This window comes from Aethalodelphis obliquidens, unplaced genomic scaffold, assembly GCF_003676395.1.
Source record: "Aethalodelphis obliquidens isolate GAN/ISIS:26980383/991018 unplaced genomic scaffold, ASM367639v1 scaffold51, whole genome shotgun sequence".
NCBI lineage: Eukaryota > Metazoa > Chordata > Mammalia > Artiodactyla > Delphinidae > Aethalodelphis > Aethalodelphis obliquidens.
The window spans coordinates 233,450-248,485 of record NW_020837995.1 but is presented as its reverse complement, the minus strand read 5'-3'; the positions used below and the strand labels follow the sequence as shown (position 1 = coordinate 248,485).

The window sequence follows — 15,036 nt, the reverse complement described above, 5'->3', positions numbered from 1 at the left end:
ATGTATGCTAATTAGTTTTAGGAAATCTGCCCTCCCCCCACCCCCAAATTATCTAGCACACCTGAATAAGCCAAAGGGAGCTGTCTGTCTGGCACTAATGCTGCGTAACTAACTGCTGTTAGGGGCTCTGCTAGCAATGAGTTAATATATATTTCAGTTGTTAGTATGGTTAATATTACTAATTATATATATGTGTGTATATATAAATATAAATATAAATAAATAAATAAATATATATATGTGTGTGTGTGTGTATGTGTATATATATATATATATATATATATATATATATATATATATTTGCTGTTCAGTCCCAATAAGATTATATAACGGAACCAGCTCATGTAAAGGATTCTGGAGCAAAGAAAAATATTAGATTGAACCATATCTTAGTCAATTCAGGCTTCTATAATGAAGTACCACAGACTGGGTGGCTTATAAACAACAGAAATTTACTTCTTTTGGTCCGATTCTGGTGAGGGCCTCCTTCTAGGTTGCAGACTGCCAATTTCTCATTGTGTCCTCATGTGCCAGAAAGAGATCAAGCCAGCTCTCTGGCCTCTTATAAGGGCACTAATCCCATTCACAAGGGCTCCACCCTCATGACCTGATTACCTCCCAAAGGCCCCACCTCCAAATACCATCACATTGGGATTAGGGTTTCAACATACAAAATTTGAGGGGTACACAAATATTCAGTCCATAACAAGCCATATGAAATTATCACTTTTATAGATGAAAAATGATGGACTATTATCAATTTCATATAGTTCAATCTAATAGGAATGAATAAAGCCTCCATGTGTACCTTGCTCAAATTTTAATTTTATTCATCCTCCTAATTCACCTTTGTTATCAGAGTAAACTTGATATGGATTTCTGATCATTTGTCCCAGGATTAGTTGCAAGTAAGGTAAGAATACATTTTTCTTTTATAAACTAGAATATTACAGATAGAGCTAAATCTCTACTGACCATTACCTATAATCCCTGCTGCCTCTCTCCCACCCCACCACCCCAAAAAAACCATTGTTTTGAATTTTGAGGTACATCTTTTCAGATCATAAAAAAAACTTTAACATTCATTTTGTTTTGTATTAGTCTTTTTTGCTTTAAATAAATGACATTAAACTGTATATGAACTGTACATATTATTCTTTTAAAAAGCTTTTTATTTTGAAATAATTACAGATTTGTAAACAGTTGCAAAAAATGTACGGAGAGGTACCATATACTCTTCACCCAGTTTCCCCCATTTTTCAAAACATTTTTGGTCTGTATTCTTCTGAAACATTCATTTTTCTTTTTGAAAAAAGTTTTTCTTTTTTAAAAAATTGAGGTATAGTTGTGCAATATTATGTAAGTTTTGGGTGTACAACAGTGATTCACAATTTTTAAAAGGTATACTCCATTTATAGCTATTATAAAATATTAGCTGTATTCCCTGGGTTGTACAATATATCCTTGTAGCTTATTTATTTTAGTAGTAGTTTGCACCTCTTAATCCCCTACCTCTATCTTGCCCCTCCCTGCTTCCCTCTCCCCACTGGTAACCACTTTTGTTCTCTATGTCTGTGGGTCTCTTCCTTTTTCGTATATTCACTAGTTTAACTTTAAAAATTTTTTTCTTTACTTGAAGTATAGTTGATTTACAGTGTTGTGTTAATTTCTGCTGTACAGCACAGTGACTCAGTTATACATACATATATATACATTCTTTTTTTATATTCTTTTCCATTATGGTTTATCATAGGATACTGAAGATAGTTCTCTGTGCTATACAGTAGGACTTTGTTGTTTATCCATTCTATATATAATAGCTTACATCTGCTAACCCCAACCTCCCACTCCAGGTCTCTCACAACCCTCTCCCCCTTGGCAACCACAAGTCTGTTCTCTATATCTGTGAATCTGTTTCTGTTTCATAGATAGGTTCATTTGTGGCATATTTTAGATTCTACATATAAATGATATCGTATGGTATTTGTCTTTCTCTTTCTGACTTACTTTACTTAGTATGATAATCTCTAGCTGCATCCATGTTGCTGCAAATGGCATTATTTCATTCTTTTTAATGGCTCAGTAGTATTCCATTGTATATATGTACCACATCTTCTTTATCCATTCATCTGTTGATGGACGTTTAGGTTGCTTCCATGTCTTGGCTATTGTGAATAGTGCTGCTATGAACATAAGGGTGCATGTATATTTTTGAATTAGAGTTTTGTCTGGATATATGCCCAGGAATAGGACTGCTGGATCATATGGTAATTCTATTTTTAGCTTTCTGAGGAACCTCCATACTGTTTTCCATAGTGGCTGTTCGAACTTACATTCCCACCAACAGTGTAGAAGGGTTCCCTTTTCTCCACATCCTCTCCAGCATTTGTTATTTGTAGACTTTTTAATGATGGCCATTCTGACCCGTGTGAGGTAGTATCTCATTGTAATTTTGATTTGCATTTCTCTAATAATTAGAGGTGTTGACCATCTTTTCAGGTGCCTATTGGCCATTTGTATTTCTTCTTTGGAGAAATGTCTATTTAGGTCTTCTGCCCATTTTTCGATTGGGTTGTTTTTGTTGTTGTTGTTGAGTTGTATGAGCTGTTTGTATATTTTGGAAATTAAGCCCTTGTTGGTCATATTGTTTGCAGATATTTTCTCCCATTCTGTAGATTGTGTTTTTGCTTTGTTTATGGTTTCTTTTGCTGGGCACAGGCTTGTAAGTTTGATTAGGCCCCATTTGTTTATTTTTGTTTTTATTTCTATTGCCTTGGGAGACTGACCTAAGAAAACATTGGTACGATTTATGTCAGAAATGTTTTGCCCATGATCTCTTCTAGGAGTTTTATGATGTCATGTATTATTTTAACTCTTTCAGCCATTTTGAGTTTATTTTTGTGTATGGCGAGAGGGTGTGTTCTAACTTCATTGATTTACATGCAGCTATCCAACTTTCCCAACACCACTTGCTGAAGAGACTTTTTCCTGTTGTATATTCTTGCTGCCTTTGTTGAAGATTAATTGACTGTAGGTGTGTGAGTTTATTTCTGGGCTCTCTATTCTGTTCCACTGATGCATATGCCTGTTTTTGTGCCAGTACCACACTGTTTTGATTACTGTAGCTTTGTAGTATTGTCTGAAGTCTGGGAGGTTTATGCCTTCTGCTTTGTTCTTTTTCTTCAGGATTGCTTTGGCAAACCTGAGTCTTTTATGTTTCCATATAAATTTTAGGATTATTCTAGTTCTGTGAAAAATGTCATGGGTAATTTGATAGGGAATGCGTTAAATCTGTAGATTGCTTTGGGTAGTATGGCTATTTTAACAATATTAATTATTTTAATCCAAGAGCATGTGATATCTTTCCATTTCTTTGAATCATCTTCAATTTTCTTTATTAATGTTTTATAGTTCTCAGTGTATAAGTCTTTCACCTCCTCAGTAAGGTTTATTCCTAAGTATTTTATTTTTGCAGGTGCTATTTTAAAAGGTATTGCTTTTTTACATTCTCTTTCTGATATTTCATTGTTAGTGTAAGGAAATGCAACTGGTTTCCAAATGTTACTCTTGTATTGTGCTATCCTGCTGAATTTGTTTTTCAGTTCTAGTAGTTTTTGTGTGGAATGTTTAGGGTTTTCTATGTATAGTATCATGTCATCTGCATATAATGACAATTTTACCTCTTTCCTTCCAATTTGGATAACTTTTATTTCTTTTTCTTGTCTGATTGCTGTGGCTAGGACATCCAATACTATGGTGAATATAAGAGGTGAGAGTGGGTATCCTTGTCTTTTTCCATATTTTAGTAGAAAGGCTTTCAGCTTTTCACCATTGAGTATTATATTGGCTGTGTGTTTGTCATAAATAGCTTTTATTATGTTGAGATATGTTCCCTGTATACTTTGGTAAGAGTTTTTATCATGAATGAATGTTGAATTTTGTCAAATGCTTGTTCTGTATCTATTGATCATTTGGTTTTTTTCTTTTCTTCTTTTAATGTAGTATGTCACACTGATTGATTTGAGTATGTTGAACCATCCTTGTGAACTTGGGATGAATCCCACTTGGTCATGGTGTATGATGAGGTCATGGTCTTTTATGAGTTATTGGATTTGGTTTGCTAATATTTTGTTGAGAATTTTTGCATCTATATTTATCGAAGATATTGGCCTGTTATTTTCTTTTTTGGTGGTGTCTTTGTCTAGTTTTGGTATCAGGGTGATGGTGGCTTCATAGAATGTCTTTAGGATTCTTTCTCTCCTCTTCAATTTTTTGGAAGAGTTTGAGAAGGATCAGTATAAATTCTTCTTTGCATGTTTGGTAGAATTCGCCTGTGAACCCATCTGGTCCTGGACTTTTGTTTGTAGGGAGTTTTAAAATTACAGAGTCTATTTCACTTCTAATGATCAGTCTGTTCAAATTATCTGTTTCTTCTTGATTCAGTTTTGGTGGGCTGTGTATTTCTAAAAACTTATCCATTTCTTCTAGGTTGTTAAATTTGTTGGCATATAATTGTTCATAGTATTCCCTTATGATTTTTTGTATTTCTGCAGTATCAGTTGTTATGTCTCCTTTTTTATTTCTTATTTTCTTTATTTGGGTTCTCTCTCTTTTCTTCTTGATGAGCCTGGCCAGAGGTTTGTCAATCTTGTTTACCCTTTCAAAGAACCACCTCTTGGTTTTATTGATTTTTTTCTGTTTTTTAATCTCTGTTTTATTTATTTCCTCTCCAATCTTTATTACTTCCATTCTTCTGCTGACTTTAGGTTTTGTTTGTTCTTCTTTTTCTAATTCTTTTAGCTGGTAGGTTAGGTTGGTTATTTGAGATTTTTCTTATTTTTTGAGGAAGGCCTGTATCACTATGAACTTCCCTCTAAGAACTGCTTTTGCTGTATCCCATAAATTTTGTATGGTTGTGTTTTCATTGTCATTTGTCTCAAGGTATTTTTTAATTTCCTCTTTGGTTTCATCATTGACCCATTGGTTATTTTAGTAGCATGTTGCTTAATCTCACTGTGATCATTTTTTTCTCATTTCTTTTTCTGTGGTTGATTTCTAGTTTCACGCCATCATGGTCTGAATAGATGCTTGAGATAATTTCTAAACTCTCAGATTTATTGAGGCTTTTTTTGTACCCTAGTATGTGGTCAAACCTAGGGCATGTTCCATGTGTACTTGAAAAGAATGAGTATTCTAGGGCTTCCCTGGTGGTGCAGTGGTTAGGAATCTCCCTGCCAATGCAGGGGACACGGGTTCGAGCCCTGGCCTGGGAAGATCCCACATGCCACGGAGCAACTGAGCCCGTGTGCCACAGCTACTGAGCTTGTGCTCTGGAGCCTGCGAGCCACAACTACTGAAGTCCATGCACCTAGAGCCCGTGCTCTACAAGAAGAGAGGCCACTGCAATGAGAAGCCCACGCACCGTAGAGAAGAGTAGCCCCCGCTTGCCGCAACTGGAGAAAGCCTCCGTGCAGCAACGCAGCCAAAAATAAATAAAATAAATAATTTAAAAAAGAAAAAAAGAATGTATATTCTGGTTTTTTTGGTATGTAATGTCCTGAAAATATCAATTAAGTTTAACTATTCTATTGTATTATTTAGAATTTCTGTGCCTTATTGATTTTCTGTCTAGAAGATCTGTCCATTGATGTGAGTGGGGTGTTAAAGTCTCCTACTATTATTGTATTCCTGTCAATTTCTCCCTTCATGTCTCTTAGTATTTGTTTTATGTATTTGGTTTCTCTTATATTATGTGCATATATATTGATGAGTGTAAAGTCCTCTTTTTGTATTGATCCTTTTATCATTATACAATGTCCTTTATCTTTCTTTATGGCCTTTGTTTTGAAGTCTATTTTGTCTGAGTATTGCGACCCCACTTTATTTTCATTTCCATTTGTATGAGACATCTTTTTCCATCCCTTTACTTTCAGTCTATGTGTGTCCTTTGCCCTAAAGTGGGTATCTTGTAGGCAGCATATTGTAGGCTCTTGTTTTCTTTTATCCAGTGTGCCACTCTTTGTCTTTTGATTGAAGCTTTTAATCCATTGGCATTTAAGGTAATTTTTAAAAATAAATTTATTTATTTTCATTTATTTTTGGCTGCGTTGGGTCTTCATTGCTGCATGCGGGGTTTCTCTAGTTGCAGCGAGTGGGGCTACTCTTCGTTGCGGTGCATGGGCTTCTCATTGCAGTGACTTCTCTTCTTGTGGAGCATGGGCTCTAGGCATGCAGGCTTCAGTAGTGGCTTGCAGGCTCTAGAGCGTAGGCTCAGTAGTTGTGGCGCACAGGCTTAGTTGCTCTGCAGCATGTGGGATCTTCCTGGACCAGGGCTCAAACCCATGTTCCCTGCATTGGCAGGCAGATTCTTAACCACTGTGCCACCAGGGAAGTCCCTAAGGTAATTATTGATAGATATGTATTTATTGCCATTTAAACCTTATTTTCCTGTTGATTTTATACTTCTTCTTTGTACCTTTCTTTTTCCTTTTGTGGTTTGATGGTTTTCTTTTCTATTATACTTATGTTCTCTTCTTTTTGGTTTTTGTGGATCTATTGTATGTTTTTGATCTGTGGTTACCCTGTTTTTCAGGTATGTTAACCCCATCCTATTTCTACTTGCCTAAGACTAGTAATCATATAGGCTCAAACACATTCTAGGAACTGAAAACAAAATCTACATTTTCTCATTTTACTCCCCACATTTTATGATTTTCATGTCCTCTTTTACATTTTCATGTTCATACTTTTGCTGTTCACTGTGGTTATCATCACTTTCACAGAAATTTTTTCATTTTTTTAATATCTGTGTACTGGCTTATTTAAGTGATTTACTTTCCAATTGTTATTTTCTCTTTCCTTTAGATTCTTACTTCTTTTCTATTTAGGGAAGACCTTTCAATATTTCCTTTAGAATAGATTTAGTATTGCTGTATTCTTTTAGTTTCTGTTTGTCTGAGAAATTCTTTATCTCTCCTATTCTGAATGATAACCTTGCTGGATAGAGTATCCTAGGTTACAGATTTTTCCCCTTCAGAACTTTGAATGTATCTTGCCCCTCCCTTCTGGCCTGCAGCATTTCTATAGAGAAATCAACTGATAGTCTTATGGGGGTTCTCTTGTAATTAACTGTTTGTTTTTCTCTTGCTGCCTTTAGAATCCTCTTTATCTTTAACTTTTGCCATTTTTATTATAATATGTCATGGGACTTCCCTGGTGGTGCAGTGGTTAAGAATCTGCCTGCCAATGCAGGGGACATGGATTCGATCCCTGGTCTGGGAAGATCCCACATGACGCAGAGCAACTAAGCCTGTGCGCCACAACTACTGAGCCTGCACACCACAACTACTGAAGCCCGCCGCAACTACTGAAGCCCACGTGCCTAGAGCCCGTGCTCTGCAACAAGGGAAGCCACCACAATGAGAAGCCTCTGCACTGCAACAAAGAGTAGCCCCCACTCACTGCAGCTAGAAAAGGCCCGTGCACAGCAACGAAGACCCAACGCAGGAAAAAAAAAGTCTTGGTGTAGGTCTGTTTAGGTTTATCTTGTTTGGGACCCTCCATGCTTCCTGTACCTGGATATCTGTTTCCTTGTTTAGGTTTGGGAAGTTTTCAGCCGTAATTTCTTCAAATACATTTTCAATCCGCTTTTCTCTTTCTTCCCCTTCTGGAATTCTATCATGCGTAGGTTGGCATGCTTTATATTATCCCATAGGTCTTTTATATTGCTTTCATTTTTTCATTTGGCTTTCTGTCTGCTGTCCTGATTGAGTGATTTCCATTATTCTATCTTCCAAGTCACTTATTTGTTCTTCTGCATTATCCATTCTGCTATTTATTGCCTTTAGCTCAGCTTACATCTCAGTCAATGAGTTTTCTGATTTTTCTTGGTTCCTCTTTATAGTTTCTAGTTCCTTCTTATAGTACTCTGCATTTCTGTCAGTAGCCTTTCTTAATTCCTTCAGTACCCCTTTTTGAAACCAGTGTCTATTAGATCAAAGAGGTCTGTTTCATTGTTTGTTCTTTCAGGGGAATTTTCTTGGTCTTTAAACTGGAGGTGGTTCCTCTGCTTCTTCATTTTACTTACATTTCTCTTGCTCTGTGAGTTTAGGAGAAACAATTATCTACTGTGGTCTTGGAGGGCTATTCTTATGTGGAAGCGTTCCTGTGTAGCTGTGTGGATTTAATATTTTTGGTGCAAGAGCTGTTTCAATATGGATATCTGTTGCCTCTTCCCTCAGCATGTGCAGGCCATTATCCCCTTGATAGGGGGTGTGCAGATGTGGCAGTGCTCAGTCCTAGGATTCTTGGTGGCCGTGGTGGCTTATGTGCATCCCCGGAGCACGTGATGGGTGCAGGAGCTGCTCGTGACCACTCCTGGAGCCCGTGTAGGTGGTGTCCTACCGCCTGAGAGCACATGCAGGGAAAAAGCCTGCAATGGTGGGTCCCACCCCTCCACTCGTGCACCCCCCAAACAATGGCACCTGTCCTCTAAGGTGGCCTGGGCTTGCTCCACGAACACCCTCAGTTGCAGTCACACCAGACTCCAGCCCCTTCAGGCTGTTTTCACACAGCCAACCCCAGTCCTCTCTCTGAGTCTGATATCCGAAGCCTGAGCTTGAGCACCCAGCCCCAATCCGCACCAGCAGATGCACATCTCAGGCTGGGGAGTGCAGGGCGGTGGCACTGACTGTGCAGGTCTCTCCATTCTGGCTGCTGAAAACTGGTTGCTGCATTCTTCTCTGAGGCTCTGAAGCTCTGTCCCAGCTGATCTCCCCGCTGGTGAGGGGATTTCCCAGGGTGCGGGAACCTTTCCTTTTTCACAGCTCCCTCCTAGGAGGGAGGTCCCATCCCGATTCCTTTCTCACTTCCTTTTTTTCTTTTGTCCTACCTGGTTACATGGAGATTTTCTTGCCCTTTCAAAAGTCTGAGGTCTTCTGCCAGCATTCAGTAGACATATTGTGAGAATTATTAATACATGTAGATGTATTTTTAATATATTTGTGGGAGGTGGTGAGCTTCACATCCTACTACTCCACCATCTTGATTGCTGCCCCACTTTTTTTTAATATTTAACATATAAGTGCTATCATACAATATTTGTCTTTGACTTATTTCACTAAGCATAATACTCTCCAATTCCATCCATGTTGTTGCAGATGAAAATTTTTCATTCTTTTTTATGGCTGAGTAGTATTCCATTGTGTCTGTGTGTGTGTGTGTGTGTGTGTGTGTATACACCACATCATTTTATCCATTCATCTGTTGATCAGCACTTACATTGCTTCCATATCTTGGCAACTGTAAATAATGCTGCTATGATGAACATTGGGGTGCATATATCTTTTCAAATTAAAGCTTTTGGTTTTTTCAGATATATACCCAGGAGTGAAATTCCTCGGTCATATGGTAGTTCTATTTTTAGTTTTTTGAGGAACCTCCATACTGTTTTCCACAGTGGCTAAGTTTATTCCTAGATATTTTATTTTTTGACACTATCTTAAATGGGATTTTTTTTTACTTTCTCTTTCTGATATCTCATTGTTAGTGTAAAGAAATGCTACAGATTTCTGTATATTAATCTTGTATCCTGCTACCCTACTGAATTCATTTATTATTCCTAAAGTTTTTATGTGGAGACTTTAGGATTCTCTATATAGAGTATTATGTCATCTGCAAATAGTGAGAGTTTTACCTCTTCCCTTCTAATTTGGATACTTTTTATTTCTTTTTCTTGCCTGATTGCTGTGGCTAGGACTTCTAATACTTTGTTGAATAGAAGTGGGGAGAGTAGACATCCTTGTCTTGTTCCTGAATTTAGCAGGAAGGCTTTCAGCTTTTCACCATTGAATAGTATGTTGGCTGTGCGTTTGTCATAATTGGCTTTATCATGCTAAGATATGCTCCCCCTATACCCACTTTAGTGATAGTTTTTATCATGAACGAATACTGAATTTTATCAAATGCCTTCTCTGCATCTGTTGCGATAATCATGTATTTTTGTCTTTTTTTTTTTTTTGGTTAATGTAGTGTATCACATTGACTGATTTGAGTATGTTGAACCATCCTTGCTACCCTGGAATGAATCCAACTTAATCATGGTGTGTGATCCTTTATATGTATTGTTGGATTTGGTTTGCTAATATTTTGTTGATGATTTTTGCATCTATATTCATCAAAGATATTAGCCTGTGATTTTCTTTTTTGTAGTGTCTTTGTCTGGTTTGGGTATCAGGGTGATGGTGGCTTCATAGAATGAATTTGGGGGTGTTCCCTCCTCTTCAATTATTTAGAATAGTTTGAGAAGGATAGGTGTAAGTTCTGCTTTTTATGTTTGGTAGAATTCTGCAGGGAAGCCATCCAGTCCTGGACTTCTGTTTGCAGGGAGTTTTTTTTTTAAATTACAGATTCTATTTCACTGTAGTGATTGGTCTGTTCAAATCATCTTGTTTGTTCTTGACTCAGTTTTTTTGTTTGCTTTTGTTCTCTTTTTTTTTTTTTTGCAGTACATGGGTCTTTCACTGCTGTGGCCTCTCCCATTGCGGAGCACAGGCTCCGGAGGCACAGGCTCAGTGGCCATGGCCCACGGGCCCAGCCGCTCTGCGGCATGTGGGATCTTCCTGGACCGGGGCACGAACCCGTGTCCCCTGCATCGGCAGGCGGACTCTCAACCACTGTGCCACCAGGGAAGCCCTTGTTCTCTTTTTACAACAACAGCAAACATTTATTTTCACACAGTTTCTTAATGTTGGGAAACTGGGAGTGGCTTTGCTGTGTGGTTCTGGCTCAGGGTGTCCTGGGAGGTTGCAGTCAAGCTGTCAGTTGGAGTTGCAGTCATCTAGAGGCTTGACAGGGGCTGGAGGATCCACTTCCAAGATGGTGCCCTCACATGGTGCTAGTTGTTGGTAGGAGGCCTCAGTTCATCACCTTTTGAGCCTCCCTCTCCATGGGCTACTTGAGTGTCCTCAGGACACAGCAGCTGGCTTCAGTCAGAGTGAAGGCTCCAAGAGCAAGCAAGGCAGAAGTCACAACGTCTTTGCCAACCCAGCTTTAGCAGTCACACTCCTTCCTTTCCACAGTATCCTGTTTGTAGCAAGGTCAGTCTTTTTCAATGTAGGAGGGTATGTAGGAGGTGAGGATCATTGAGGACCATCTTAGAGGTGACTACCACAAACCAGTATGTTGCTATGACCAGGATCTTTACTCTGCCCCTAGGTTTGCTTCATTGATGGCTCCAGCATGAAATAAAAGTTTTGATTTTTATTGTTTTTTTGTTTTTATTTATTTATTTATTTTTATATCTTTATTGGAGTATAATTGCTTTATAATGTTGTTTTAGTTTCTGCTGTACAACAAAATGAATCAGCTATATGTATTCATATATTATCAGGCTGTATGTTTCTAGAAACTTGTCCATTTCTTCTAGGTTGTCCAATATGTTGGCATACAACTGTTTACAGTAGTCTCTTAGAATATTTTGTATTTCTGTGCTATTAGTTGTTATGTCTCCACTCTCATTTCTTATTCTGTTTATTTGGTTCCTTTCTTCTTGGTGAGCCTGGCCATAGGTTTGTCAGTTTTGATTATCTTTTCAAGAAACCAGCTCTGGGTTATTTTATTTTATTTTTTATCTGTATTTTATTTCCTCTCTGATCTTTATTATTTCCTTCCTTTTGCTGACTTTAGGTTGTGTTTCTTCTTTTTCTCATTCATTTAGGTGGTACATTAGGTTGTTTATTTGAGATTTTTCTTGTTTATTGTGGAAGGCCTGTATTACTATGAACTTTCCTCTTAGAACCGCTCTTGCTTCATCCCATAGATTTTTGTAAGGTTGTGCTTGTGTAAGGTTGTTGTTTGTCTTGAGGTATTTTCTGATTTCTTCTTTGATTTCATTTTTGACCCATTGGATTTTTAGTAGCATGTTGTTCAGTCTCCTTGTGTTCATTCTTTTCCCATTTTTCATTCTGTGGTTGATTTCTAGTTTCATACCCTTTTGGTCAGAAAATATGCTTGAAATAATTTTTATCCTCTTAAATTTGTTGAGGCTTGTTTTGTGACCTAATATGTGGTCTATCCTAGATAATGTTCCGTGCATGCTTGAAAAGAATGTGTATTCTAACTTTTTTGGCTGTAGTGTCCTGTACATTATCAATTAAGTCCAACTGGTCTATTGTGTCACTTAGGACCTGTGTTGCCTTATTGATTTTCTGTCAGGATGATCTGTCTCTTGATACCAGTGGGGTGTTAAAGTCTCCTACTATTATTGTATTCCTGTCCGTGTCTCCCTTTATGTCTGTTAGTATTTGTTTTATATATTTAGGTGCCCTTATATTGGGCACATAAATGTTAATAAGTGTCATATCCTCTTCTTGTATTGATACCTTTATTATTATATAATGTCCTTCTATGTTTTTCTTTATGGACTTTTTTTTTTTTTTTTTTTTTTTTTTTTTAACTGGTACACGGGCCTCTCACTGTTGCGGCCTCTCCTGTCGCGGAGCACAGGCTCCGGACGCGCAGGCTCAGCGGCCATGGCTCACGGGCCCAGCCGCTCTGCGGTATGTGGGATCTTCCTAGACCAGGGTGCGAACCCATGTTCCCTGCATCGGCAGGCGGACTCTCAACCACTGCGCCACCAAGGAAGCCCTGGACTTTGTTTTTTAAATTAATTAATTTATGGCTGCATTGGGTCTTTGCTGCTGTGCACGGGCTTTCTCTAGTTGCAGCAAGCGGGGGCTCCTCTTCGTTGCAGTGCGTGGGCTTCTCATTGTGGTGGCTTCTCTTGTTGCGGAGCATGGGCTCTAGGTGCAAGGGCTTCAGTAGTTGCAGCACATGAACTCGGTAGTTGTAGCTTGCGGGCTGTAGAGAGTAGGCTCAGTAGTTGTGGTGCACAGGCTTAACTGCTCCGTAGCACATGGGATCTTCCTGGACCAGGGCTTGAACCTGTGTCCCCTGCATTGGCAGGCAGATTCTTAACCACTGAGCCACAAGGGAAGTCCTGGACTTTGTTTTAAAGTTTGTTTTGTGTGATATGAGTATCACTACCCCCACTGTCTTGTTTCCATTTGCATGCAATCTTTTTTCTATCGTCTCACTTTCAGTCTGTGTGTGTCTTTCATCCTGATGTGCATTTCTTCTAAGCAGCATATTGTAGGTTCTTGGTTTTTTGTTTTGTTTTTAATCCAACCTGCCACTCTTTTTTTTTTACGGTTTTTTGTTTGTTTGTTTTTCTTTTTCGCGTACACGGGCCTCTCACTGTTGTGGCCTCTCCCGTTGCGGAGCACAGGCTCTGGACGTGCAGGCTCAGTGGCCACGGCTCACGGGCCCAGCCGCTCCGCGGCATGTGGGATCTTCCTGGACCGGGGCACGAACCCGTGTCCCCTGCATCGGCAGGCGGACTCTCAACCACTGCACCACCAGGGAAGCCCAAGTGTCTTTATTTTTAAGAAGCACCCAGATTATTTTGATGCAGATTTGTTGAGAAATATTGCCCACTGAACTTCCTAGGAGAAGGCACAGGAGCTCTGCTTGCTTCCTAAGGGAAGAAAAGATGGGTGGTGGGGGGGCAGATTTGGAGAAGTGAGGACATTGGCCTGGCGACCTGGAGGAGAGAAGCAGCCCTGAGGGCACTCACAGATGAAAGAGAGAACTGTGGCTATAGGGCCACCCTGGACTGACTCCTTGCTAGTGTCACGACACTGACTTGCTGCTACACTGTACAAGGTGGGGGACTTAATGTTGACCTCAGTTTATTTCTTGAAACTATCATGATATCAGTCCTCCTCCTGGTATCCCTAATGTGAAAGTGGACACAGGGATGTCAAAGGAGGGGATGGCGGCTGTAGCAGCAACTCTGAAGCAGAGCTCAAAGAACTGGAGTTGCTGTGAGAGGGCAGGGTGGTCTAATGGCCTGCTCCGTGTCATGTACTTGGCGGGGGGTTGGTTGGGATACAGGGAGCACTGGGCAGCTCTTTGCTTTAGTGGCTAAAACAACTGCTCAGTTGACAGGTCTCTTAGGACCTAACTGCAGGAAAAAGATGGATTGGTTTTCATGGAGAAAGTTTAAGGAAACGATCTGTTCAGAAAGTTTCTTGATTCTTTCTGTATGTGGCAATGGCTGAGAAAGGCTGATCTGGAGAATTGATTCACTGGACTGGGAGATAGAGGAACTGGATTCTCTTTACAAATTACCCATGGTTAGTGGTGGCAGTTCAGTCAGGTGGTCTCTTGGTGCCAGTTTAAGGTACCTATAAATTGATTCTCGAGGAGTAATATGTTAGGTGGAATATGCCCTGTGATTGATCCCTAGAGAGTAATATGTTAATTAGATGGAGTATAAACACTGGCATCTCTAACCTATAGGAAATGAATATTTTCCTTGTCAGGGTTCAGAGAAGATGTGCATTGAAATCATCTCCCTGGCATTCCACCCAGAGGCTGAAGTGATGTGTGATGAGAATGTAAAACAGGTGTACGTGGAATACAAGTTCTATGATCTACCCTTGTCGGAGACGGAGACTCCAGTGTCCCTGAGGAAACCAAGAGCAGGAGAAGAGATCCACTTCCACTTTAGCAAGGGTGAGGTATCCCTGGTGAACAGCCAGGAGAGGAGGCTGACAGTTATTTAGTCTGAGGGGTCCAATCTACTCTGGACTTCTGTTGGAGTGGACCCTACTGTTTTATTTTCTTTTATTTATCAAAGTAATATATGCATATGGTTTTAAAACATCAAATAGGCTTAAAAAGATTTTTGATTAAAATATAGTCCTTTGCTCCACTCTTTCTCTGCAGATCACTCCCTCTCACCCCTCCCTGACCACCCCCCTCAGTCCACCACACCACTTTTCACTTTTTCTGCTATTTCTTCTGTTATTTAACCCCATGTTTCTGAGAAATGATTCTATTGCAATTTCCTGATTCACTAATTCATTTCCTGATTCAGACATTATCTGTTGACTTCCTATCTTGGCAAATAAAACATCTCTCTTGTATCACACCCGTGCTCCCATATAGTTGGATCATAATTTAAACTTAATT

General features: G+C 39.3%; 1 protein-coding gene across 7 annotated transcripts in view; it reads left to right on the top strand.

Moving 5' to 3' along the window:
• The window catches only part of RPGRIP1 (RPGR interacting protein 1), a 55,661-nt gene that overhangs the window by 33,974 nt on the left and 6,651 nt on the right, over positions 1-15,036 (top strand). For 3 of the 7 annotated variants that reach the window (XM_027083674.1, XM_027083675.1, XM_027083673.1), the window contains one exon: positions 14,385-14,577. In XM_027083674.1, coding sequence (XP_026939475.1) covers positions 14,385-14,577 — 193 coding nt within the window. Of the gene's footprint in view, positions 1-7,156; positions 7,209-14,384; positions 14,578-15,036 lie in introns of those variants that run through there. The other 4 variants (XR_003428143.1, XR_003428144.1, XM_027083677.1 and 1 more) reach the window with 4 other exon arrangements.